This window comes from Chiloscyllium plagiosum, unplaced genomic scaffold, assembly GCF_037043375.1.
Source record: "Chiloscyllium plagiosum isolate Xiang-an unplaced genomic scaffold, Cpla_swu_hap1 HiC_scaffold_16, whole genome shotgun sequence".
NCBI classification, from domain to species: domain Eukaryota; kingdom Metazoa; phylum Chordata; class Chondrichthyes; order Orectolobiformes; family Hemiscylliidae; genus Chiloscyllium; species Chiloscyllium plagiosum.
This window is the reverse complement of record NW_028270154.1, coordinates 34,888,936-34,901,212: the sequence shown is the minus strand read 5'-3', so window position 1 is coordinate 34,901,212 and position 12,277 is coordinate 34,888,936. Positions and strand designations below refer to the sequence as shown.

The following is a 12,277-nucleotide window of genomic DNA, read 5'->3' as shown; positions in this document are numbered from 1 at the left end:
TCATCTGTCTTCTATATTTGCTTACTACTTTTCTACTGCCTTTTACTAATTTTTCTTCCCTTGGATCTGAGGTAGTATGGGCTGAAATTAGAAACAAGAAAGGAGAGGTTACCTTGTTGGGAGTTTTCTATAGGCCTCTAAATAGTTCCAGAGATGTAGAGAATAGGATAGCAAGGATGATCCTCGATAGGAGTGAGAGTGATAAGGGAGTTGTCATGGGGGACTTGAACTTTCCAAATATTGACTGGGAATACTATCGTTCAAGTACTTTAGATGGGTCCGTTTTTGTCCAATGTGTGCAGGAGAGTTTCCTGACACAGTATGTAGACAGGCCAACAAGGGGGCGAGGCCATATTGGATTTGGTACTGGGTAATGAATCCAGCCAGGTGTTCGATTTGGAGGTCGCTGAGCACTTTGGTGATAATGACCACAATTCTGTTATGTTTACTTTAGTGATGGAAAGGGATAGGTATATAGTACAGGAGAAATGGTATAGCTGGGGAAAGACAATTACAATATGATTAGGCAAGATTTAGGATGCATAGGGTGGGGAAGGAAACTGCAGGGGATGGGCGCAATAGAAATGTGGATCTTATTCAAGGACCAGTTACTGCGGGTCCTTGATAAGTATGTAGCAGTCAGACAGGGAGGAAGTTGTCGAGCGCAGGAGCAGTGTTTACTAAGGAAGTTGAATCTCTTGTCAAGAGGAAGAAGAAGGCTTATGTTAGGATGAGATGTGATGGCTCAGTTAGGGCGCTTGAAAATTACATGTTAGCCAGGAAAGACCAAAAGAGAGAGCAAAGAAGAGCAAGGAGAAGACATGAGAAATTGTTGGCAGATAGGATCAAGAGAAACCCTAAGGCTTTCAGGTGTATCAGGAATAAAAGAATGACTAGAGTAAGATTAGGGCCAATCAAGCATAGTAGTGGAATATTGTGCGTGGAGTCAGAGGAGATAGGGGAAGTGCTAAATGAATACTTTTCCTCAGTATTTACACTAGAAAAAGTGTAAATATGGTTGAGGAGAATACTGAGATACAGACTACTAGACTAGATGGGATTGAGATGCATAAGGAGGAGATATTAGCAATTCTGGCAAGTGTAAAAACAGGTAAGTCCCCTAGGCCATATGGAATTTATCCTAGGATTCTCTGGGAAGCCAGGGAGAAGATTGCCAAGCATTTGGCTTTGATCTTTATGTTGTCATTGTCCACAGGAATAGTGCCAGAAGACTGGAGGATAGCAAATGTTGTTGTTTTGTTCAAGAAGGGGAGTAGAGACAGCCCTGGAAATTATAGAGTTGTGAGCCTCACTTCGGTTGTGGGTAAAGTGTTGGAAAGGTTTATAGGAGATAGGTTTTAAATCATCTAGAAAGGAATAAGTTGAGTAAGGATAGTCAACATGTTTTTGTGAAGGGTAGGTCATACCTCACAAACCTTATTGAGTTCTTTGAGAGGGTGCCCAAGCAGGTGGATAAGGGTAAAGCAGTTGATGTGATGTATGTGGATTTCAGTAAAGTGTTTGATAAGGTTCCCCACGGCAGGGTATTGCACAAAATACAGAGGCATGGGATTGAGAATGATAAGTGGCTTGGATCAGAAATTGGCTAGCTGAAAGAAGACAGAGGATAGTGGTTGATGGGAAATGTTCATCCTGGAGTTCAGTTACTAGTGGTGTACCACAAGGATCTGTTTTGGGTCCACTGTTGTTTGTCATTTTTATAAATGACCAGGATGAGGGCAGAGAAGGATGGGTGAGTAAATTTGTGGATGACACTAAAGTCAGTGGAGTTGTGGATAGTGACGAAGGATGTTGTAGGTTACAGAGAGACATAGATAAGTTGCAGAGTTGGGCTAAGAGGTAGCTAATGGAGTTTCATATGGAAAAGTGTGAGGTGATTCACTTTGGAAGGAGTAACAGGAATGCAGAGTACTGGGCTAATGGAAGATTCTTGGTAGTGTGGATGAGCAGAGAGATCTGTGTCCAGGTACATAGATCTTTGAAAGTTGTTTCCTAGGTTGATAGGTTGTTAAGAAGGCATACAATGTGTTAGCTTTTATTGATAGACGGATTGAGTTTCTGAACCATGAGATCATGCTGCAACTGTACAAAACTCTGGTGCGGCCACATTTGGAGTATTGCGTATAGTTCTAGTCACCGCATTATAGGAAGGATGTGGATGTAGAAGCTTTGGAAAGGGTTCAGAGGAGATTTACTAGGATGTTGCCTGGTATGGAGGGATGGTTTTAGGACAAAAGGCTGAGGGACTTGAGGCTGTTTTCGTTAGAAAGAAGAAGGTTGAGAGGTGACTTAATTGAGTCATATAAAATAATCAGAGGGTTAGATGGATTGGACAGTGAGAGCCTTTTTACCTTGGATGGCAATGGCTAGCATGAGGGGACGTAATTTTAAATTGAGGGATGATAGATATAGGACAGATGTCAGAGGTAGTTTCTTTACTCCGAGAGTAGTAGGGGCATGGAATGCACTGCCTGCAACAGTAGTAGACCTGCCAACATTACGGACATTTAAATGGTCATTGGATAGGCATATGGACGAGAATGGAATAGTGTAGGTTAGATGGGCTTCAAATTGGTTCCACAGGTCGGTGCAACATCAAGGGCTGAAGGGCCTGTACTGCACTGTAATGTTCTATGTTCTGAGCTCCAACTTATATTCCCATTCCCCTGCTAATCAAGTTTACATCTTCCCAATAGCTCTGGTATATCTCCTTGTGAGAATGTTATCCCTGGTCTTGCTAAGCTGTAGTCTATCCATTTTGTATCAGTCCCATCTTCCCAAGAACTGGTCTCAATGCATCAGGAATCCACTGTCCTTCTCCTATGCCAGTATTCCTGCCGAGTGTTTAATCACTCAATTCTTCTATTTCCTCGCTCACTACCAAGTGGGCATAGTGGTAATTGTCAGATTACTATTTTGGAGATCCTTCCAAGCTCTGGAAATCTGCTTTTGGGACCTTATTCCCCTTCCTATCGAAATCATCCATACTGATGTGGACCATGAATGTTGGCTGATTTCAATTCGCCAGCAACATTTCCTGCAGCCTTTCCGTGGCATGTTTGAAGGAGTCATGTTTATGGCCAGAGAAATACTTGTCCGTTCCACTAACTAAATACTCCCCTATCAATATTAATCAAATAACTGTTGATATTGGAGATTTGAAACAAACTAAAATGGGAATTGCTTAAGAAACTCAGCAGGTGTGTAGAGAAATCAGTTTGCACTTAGAGTCCAATGATTCTTAACAATTCCTTATCAATGGTGCTTTTCCACACTTCTTTCTCTCTTGCTGTGTAGTTGAGCCATTTGTGGTTCTCCTGACTTCAATTTGACTGCACTCTTCTGAGAAACCATTTGCGCTCACTGATATCCAAAGTGAAAAGCTGATTTGCCAGCGAGATCATCTTTTCCTGCAATATCTGCCTGGTTCTTTTGGAGAACTTTATTCCCCTATTTCTTATCTGTCTGCACATCCTAAAGCTGAGATACGATCAGTTTCCTCTGTGCTATCCTTAAAATCCTCTGGTTTGTGGATATACAGCAATGACTTTGAACCAATCTGTAGGAACATAACCCGGCGTTCAACTTGTGATCTCATGATACTTCCTGTAGATGTGTTCAGCTCAGACATATGATATGTCCATGACACACATTCTGCGTGCTGTACCTTCTGCTCTGCTGAGCTGTTGTGCCATCTCTCAGCTGTACCAACAATTAATTACTTACCAGTTACTCTGACACTAGCTCTTTACAGTGTACTAAAGTAGGAGCCAAATGCTGTCCAGTGAAGAAACTCAACACCCTCCAAATTCACTTGACTTGAAATCCGCACCCAGCTTGAAATGTATACTCAGACCTCTGTATTTATATTCTGGAGTTACAATGCAGCAACCAAATGGAACTGAGGTGAGTTCATCTGCTCTAGTGGACAGTGCATCCTCTGAGGGTTCTGCCTGTTCTACTTCTGAAGGGACGTGTTCTGTGAGACTGGGACTGATGGACCTCTGCATCTGGCTCTTCCTCACCTGGCTGTAGATTGAGTACAATCTAGAGACTACAGAAAAGAACATAAAGATTTGTTTGTGTTATTTAACTAAATAATTTGCATATGGCAATCAATAACTATATCCACTTAAACATCTGCATCTTGTAATATCTCAGTAGAGACTGGATCCCTGGGAATGAGTTACAGGCTGGAATCCAATCAAGACACCAAAATTGGAGATGTAGTGGACAGCGAAGAAGGTTACCTCAGATTACAATGTGATCTTGATCTGATGGGCCAATGGACCGAGGAATGGCAGATGGGGTTTAATTTAAATAAATGTGAGGTGCTGCATTTTGGAAAAGCAAATGAGAGCAGGACTTATACACTTGATGGTAAGGTCCTAGGGAGTGTTGCTGAACAAAGGGACCTTGAAGTCCAGGTTCACAGTTCCTTAAAAGTAGAGTCACAGGTAGATAGGATAGTGATGAAGGCATTTCCTTTATTGGTCAGAGCATTGAGTATAGGAGTTGGAAAGTCATATTATGGCTGTATAGGATATTGGTTAGGCCACTTCTGGAATATTGTGTTCAATTCTATCTGAAGGATGTTGTGAAACTTGAAAGGGATCAGAAAAGATTTACAAGGATGTTGCCAGAGTTGGAGGATTTGAGCTATGGGTGGGGGTGGGGTTGTGTGTGTCTGAATAGACTGGGACTGTTTTCCCTAGAGGATCGGAGGCTGAGGGGTAACCTTATAAAGGTTTATAAAATCATGAGGGGCATTGATAGGATAAACAGACAAAGTCTTTTCCCTGGGATGGGGGAATCCAGAACTAGAGGGGATAGGTTTAGGGTGAGAGGGGAAAGATATAAAAGGGACCTAAGGGGCAACTTTTTCTACACAGAGAGTGGTGTGTTTATGGAATGAGCTGCCAGAGGAAGTGGTGGAGGCTGGTACAATTACAGCATTTAAGAGGCATCTGGATGGGTATATGAATAGGAAGGGTTTAAGAGAGATATGGGCCAAGTGTTGGCAAATGGGACTAGATTGGGTTAGAATAAATGGTCGGCATGGACAAGTTGGATCAAAAGGCCTGTTTCTGTGCTGTACATCTCTATGACTATGAGATTATTTGAGACCAGGTACTATTTTGCAGCAATGCAAAGATATGTCACAAAGTGCAAGTTATCAGGTCAATTGATGAATAAGCCTTATTAATTAGCTGTGTACATTGTCTATCAGTGTCTCAAGAATAATGATGCCTTTGGATAAGTATTTTCAGATAACTAAATTATTGTTAATTATTCATTTTAGATTTTTTTTAAGCAATGTATTTTGTTGTGCAGTTTTAGCTAACTTATGTATAATATTTAATCCTGGGCTAACTGAAAGGATGATTACAAGCCACCTGCTTTAATGCTACAGGGTTAGTCATTTAACTGCTAGCTATGCAAAATAGTCTCAAAATGGCAAAGGTTGACTAATTCTGTTCTGTTCTGCTGTGATTTTTGTTCTGATTGTTGAAAGCAAAAGTGAACGCTCTGCTTTAGTTCAGGTTCAACATTTTCTAAAAGAAAATGATGAGCTGGTATAATTAATTAATTGCAGAGGTACTCCTTATTTTCTTTATCATATGGCTTATCGCAAATTGTAAAATACATAAACTCCGTCTCCAGAAACATGTCCAGATCATTATGTTACAAAATGCAAATGTTTATGTGGATATAAGTTATTGATTGTGATAAGCAAGAAATTTAGTTAAGTTGTGGCAGTTATATGCTGCAGCATTACAAAACAAAATGCAATATAACATTTACTTTTTTGTTTGGAAATAGAAAAGCTCAGATTTTAAGATACTTTTAATTAACCTGTTCAAATACATTATAAAATGTCTGGAAGCAGGTGAGACATGAGTCCAGGTCTTCTGGCCTAGAGAAAGGAATATTACTACAAGTGCTTCCTTCAAGTATTGGATTATGGCATAACTTTTAGACCAGCCTGTAACTTTAACGCAGTTATATGACATCATGACATGTGATGTTCAAGTATAAATTGTCTGAAGTAGTATGAAGTCCCTCTTTGTGTAATGAAATCAGTTATGTGTAATATACAGTAGCATCAGTAAGGACAGAACCCATACTGTCTTTTCAGATTAGTAACATTGTAGCATTGTTAATAATGAGTGTTGTTAATAAACCTCAAGATATCTGACTCAATAATAATCCAGTCTTTGTGGTAAATGTTACATTGGCTAACATACGGAAAGCTGCAAAACACATCACCAAAGGTTACAGAACCAAGGCAAGTGGGTAAAGTTGAGATAACTATCACTCTGATCTATTGAATGGTAAGACCAGTGTGAGGAGCTAAATGGTCTACTCCTATTCCAATGTATCTATTCCAGATATTTCAGTTGTAATTCTCAACTTCTACACTTATTTTAGAATGAGGCAATTTGATGCTTTGCAGCCTATACCTAAACCTGATAATTTTTACTCTAGGGATCTCAAACTTGAAGAACTTTATTTAAATTGGATAAAAATGTAATTCATGACAGGCCAGTACCAGGCTGAATGTCAACAAATGTATTAAATTTCTGAATCTCTGTTAAGAACTCATCCATCAATCATTATTGATATATAGTGCAGATACTTGGCCATTTACTTGTCAAATGTGGAAATAAACTAAATTGCACACATACCAGACTATTTTAAAATAAAACCGTTCCCAGTGAGAGACTATATGGACCTGAGAGCTAGAGGGCACTGAATAATTGAACATGGAGAACAGACCTCATTCAGTCTCCAATTTTAAAATAATCTTTTCTATTTTTATTTTTGTATTGCAGCTTGATTTTTTTCAGTATGGTATATGTGAAGTGCAAAACAAATTACACATTAGGAAGCAGAAAGGTCTCAGTCTCATGGTAGAATCCGTAATGATTTCATCATCTCTATGTATCGTCTCAATCCTGAGTCTGATAACATGCACTGCCACTTCTGTGGATCATCATTGATGCCCACAGAAGTGGCAGGGCATGTTATCATTGTTTGTGCTTGAGAGGTAGATTTGCTTGGAGCACCATTTTATCTGCAGTACATGCTGAGGAACTGGTATCCGCAAAACTGTAATTTCTGAAAAGTTAACACTGTTGACAGGTTGAAATCACTGCTGGACAAGTTCACACAGGTTTTTACAATTGGTTGTGTGGACATGGGCCCTCTTGCAGCACAATGGATCCAAGAAACATGGGTTCAAGTCCCACCTGCTTCAGAGGTGTATCATAACATCTCTGAACAGATTGATTAAAAAATTGCCCTGCCCTGACCTGGCTCTGCATGTAAATTAATCAATTGGGGCAAAAAATGGATGATTTTGGTGGCATTTAATACATGAAATTAAAATCCACTCATGATTCAGTGATGGAAAAAAGAAAGTTCAGCTGTGGGTAAGAGCACTTCTGGATAAAGAAAAGGAAACTTAAGGGAGCACTATAGTGTGATGATTGACCCTTTGCCTAACACATGAAAGGTCCCCAGTTCAAAACCGAGCTGAAACAGTGATGCTGCCTTATTATCCAGGCAAAGTGTTGTTCCTGCTTGTGGTAAAATTGAAAGGAATTTGGACAGTTCTTGTGGCACAGCCTCTGAACTAGGAGGCTGGAATTCAAGTCACACCAGAGATTTGTAATAACATTTTTGGACATCTTGGTTCAAAAGTATTTTTAAAAAGGAACTTAAGGGGATGAGAGGGCTTGGGTTTAATTCCCACCTAAGCCCCAACAGATTAATTTTAAAAAATCTATATTGTAACACATTTACTGAAATAAATGTGAACTTAAGAGAGGACCCTTGTGGTGCAATGGTACTGTCCCTACTTCAGAGCTAGTAGGCATAGATTCAAATACCACCTGTTCCAGAAGGGTTTAAAAACTCCTTGAACAAGTTGATTAAAAAATACCTGGGAACACAAGGGAAGGGGCTGTTGTAGCACACTGCCCCTACCTCTAGACAGGAAGCCCAAGTTCAAGACCCATCTGCTCCAAAAGGTGTGTCATTTTATATCTGAAAAGACTGCTTAGAAAAATATCTAGGAGCTTAAGGGAATATGCTGATAAAAAGCATGACAACATGAAAAAAATATCTTGTTGACAGGATGTGCACACTGTTTTAAGGTTTTCTTGCTGTTATCGATGAATGCATGAGGTCACTCTTATTGCTTGTTAAAGATCAAGCCACAGGATTTTGTGAAGAAACCCTTGATCACTTAATTAATTACCATTTCCAAAGGATCACTGCATTCTGCATTATTACTTCTGCTAAAAGTTTTAGAACAGTTGCAATAAAACATAATAAAAATTATCACCTCAGTACAGTTTGTACATGTGCTACATCTGACACAGAACAATTAGCACTTTATGTTCAAGAATGATTTCTAAGGGATAATTGATCACAATAAATATTTCCTAAAACAATAATACATATTTTCTTTGCAAGACCTGTAGATATTTGGGCATTTGGATGCCTGAGTATTGAAATGGCAACAGGAAACCCTTACCTGCCAGGAAACTCTGACTTAGATCAGATCCACAAGATAGTGACACAAGTGGGTAAGTACAAATTAAAAAGTTTAATTATTATTCATGGTCTATTGTACAAGATATTCACACAAATTTAACAGAGATGTAATTGAAATAAAATATATCCCCACAATAGTTGCAAGTAATCAATTGGAATGCAAGAGTAAAGGAATTTTACTACATTTATACAAGGTGTTGATGAGACCAAAGCTGGAGTAGTATTCAATTGTGCTCTTTTTTACTCAAAGAAGAACATCCTTTCCCGAGAGGGAGAGCAACAACATTTTCACATGGGAAGTGGATTCAAACCAGATAGTGAGGTATATTAAAAATCACATACTTTTCCTGGACAATAAATTGTTTTACAGGTGGAGCCTTACAAACCTTATTGTCTTATACCTTAACTTCCCATGCTTAGAGCAACATTTTCCATATTTCTCCCATCAAGGATATGATGGCTGGAGCCTTATTTGAACATCCATCTGGAGGATTGACACGGGAAGAGTCACTGAAAACGGCTAACTTCATCTCTCAGATCACCCAAAGTGAAAACTTGAGTGGGCATTTCCCCAGATTTAGTTCTGTTTTTGGAGCCTCCCCAACTATTGTGTTCCATCATTGTATTCCATTCCATTTTGTCATAACTCTCATCAGATCTTGTCTGAATACACAGTTATTTAACTGTCCTATCACTTTTTAATTGACCTCCTTCTTCTCGAGATTCAGATCATCACTCTGTAGCAACTTGGTCTGATTTACTGGGGAATGATTTAACATTGTAATTGTTGAGTTAAGATTATTCCAGACCTGGACTGAGTACTTACTAACCACGTATTCTAAAAAGCCCCAGAAGGCTGTTGCAATTAAAATGATCTCTATCCTATCTGAATCAAATCACTCAATTTCCACAGAACCTTTGCATAGAAAATCATTGACATGATCATAAAGATGTCTGAGAGTTTCTATTTGTGATACCAGTAATATGTTGTCAGGTATGATTTCAATCTACTTTCAGAAAGAAACATCTATCCGACAAATATCATACCCTTGGCATATCATTTAATGCATAAACACATTTGTTTAATTTCCATAGTTTCCCTTCTTCATTAAGTGGTTTCAAAAAAACTTCTTTTTTTTCAAATTTTCACCTTGCAAAACCAATTGACTAACATTCCCAAGAATATCTGGCTAAAAGAGTTGAAAAAAATCTTCAAGGTCATGTTTCCTGTTGTGGAGGAGTCGACTCTAAAATTTTGTTTAAATAGTCCCTCTCTGAAATCCCAAGCCACTAGTATTGCTTTGACTTCCTATGCCTTATCAAGAATTCCTCCTGAGGCTGCTTTCTGAGATCTACAGCATCACAGGTGCCCAGTCATCCACCAATTTAATTCATGCCACATGATATCATGGAACAGCTGAGGCACTGGATCTTGCAAAGGCGATGGCCCTGAGTGCATTCTGATAATAGTATTGACAACTTGGGTGACGCAGTGGCACAATGGTTAGCTTTGGTGCCTTACAGTACCAGGGACATAGGTTCGATTCTACCTGCAGGTGACTATCTATGTTGAGTTTGCACGTTATCCTGGTGTCTGCATGGGTTTCTTCCAGGTGCTCTGGTTTTCCTCCGACAGTCCAAAGATGTGCAGGTTTTTTTTAGATTAGATTAGATTACTTACAGTGTGGAAACAGGCCCTTCGGCCCAACAAGTCCACACCGACCCTCCAAAGAGCAACCCATCCAGACCCATTCCCCTACATTTACCCCTTCACCTAACACTATGGGCAATTTAGCATAGCCAATTCACCTAACGTACACATTTTTGGTCTGTGGGAGGAAACCGGAGCACCCGGAGGAAATCCACACAGACACAGGGAGAATGTGCAAACTCCACACAGACAGTTGCCTGAGGCGGGAAATGAACCCGGGTCTTTGGCGCTATGAGGCAGCAGTGCTAACCACTGTGCCACTGTGCCGCCCATGTAGGTGTATTGGCCATGATAAGTTGCCTATAGTGTCCAGGGATGCGCAGACAAGGTGGATTACCCATGGGAAATGCTGGGGTACAAGAATAGGAGGGTGGGTCGATCTGGCTGGAATGCTCATTGGAGGGTCGGTGTGACTCACTGGGCTGAATGGCCTGCTTCCATATTGTAGGGCAAAGGGCTTTTGCCCAAAACATCGATTTTCCTGCTCCTTGGATGCTGCCTGACCTGCTGTGCTTTTCCAGCACCACTCTGATCTAAACTCTGGTTTCCAGCATCTGCAGTCCTCACTTTTGCCTAGTCTATGATTTTATGACTTGCTGCTTGCCGTCATCCAGCCAAGTTATTCCAGTACAACTAAAGCATTGGCATATACCCAACAATATGGAAGATTACCTATATCCCCAAAAAGCATAACAAATCCAACCCAGCCAATTCCTACTTAATCAGTAGATACTTGATTGTCAACAAAGTGATGGAAGGGGTTTATTGACAGGACTAAAAAGCAACACATAGATAGGAAAGTTCTGCTTGATGTCTGGGGTTCTGCTAAGGCCACTCAGTGCCTGACCTCATTATAACCTTGATGCAAACATGAACAAAGGAACTGAAGACCAAGGTGAGGCAAAAGTGTCTATCCTTGACACCAAGGCACCATTTGACTAAGAATGGCATCAAGTAGACCAAAGAGAAGTAGAGTTAAGGGGAATCATAGTAAAAATCTGTCCACTGAATGGTATCATAACTAATACAAAGGAAGATAGTTGTGGTCATCTCATGTTAACGTCCTCAGCCCCAGAACATTACTGCAAATGTTCTTTACAGTAGTGTCCTGGGCTCAAACATCTTCAGATGTATTAGCAGTGATAACGATTGTACTATATTCAACACCATTTGCAACATTCAGATAATTAAGTGGCCAGTGTCAATATGAGCTAATAATTGGCAAGTAACATCTGTGCTTCAAAATTACCAGGCTATGCCCATTTCCAAGAAAAGAGAATTTAACCATCATCCCTTGATATTCAGTCGCATCACTGATGCTCCATTATCATAATCCTGGGGGTTACCAATGATCAGGTAAGTACTGAGGGAACACAGCAGGTCAGAGAGGCTAGGAATTCCATGGCAAGTACCACACTTCCTGTCTCATTGTTCCTGTCCACCATCTAGAAGGCACTTGTCAGGAATGTAATAAATATACTTGCCTGGATAGGTGCAGCTCCAACAACACTCAGGAAGTTTGACACTACCCAGAACAAAGCTGATAGATTGGCAACTTCACCATTTATACACAGTATCATCCCAAGTTACACTGCAGTAACTTACCAAGGCTCCTCCGACAATACCTGTCAAACCTACCATGTCTGCCATCTACAAAGATGGAGATATGCATCAAAACACCACCTGCAATTTCCCCTCCAAGCTATTCATCATCCTGACTTGGATCCATGAGTTGATATAGTTGGGTCTTAAAAAGACCTGCATTTGAAACTCTAACAGTCCCTTCAGTTATATTTGTTACTCTGGTGAGAAATAGCTTTGTCTATCCTCCTTCAGTCTCTTACGCATTGCATTCTGTTCCTCCATAACTGTCAAACATATAATTAAGTGAATTGCATTGCTTCATTACCTTCTAGTGTTGCTCAGATTCTGCAATGTAATAATCAATCCTGATTAAGCTAGGTTGACTACTGTGGTTGG

General features: G+C 40.0%; 1 protein-coding gene across 1 annotated transcript in view; it reads left to right on the top strand.

The window, feature by feature from the left end:
- The window catches only part of LOC122556908 (cyclin-dependent kinase-like 4), an 81,783-nt gene that overhangs the window by 11,728 nt on the left and 57,778 nt on the right, over positions 1–12,277 (top strand). The window contains exon 4 of the mRNA XM_087995043.1: positions 8,506–8,618. Within this exon, the coding sequence (XP_087851169.1) occupies positions 8,506–8,618 (113 nt within the window). The remainder of the gene's footprint in view (positions 1–8,505; positions 8,619–12,277) is intronic.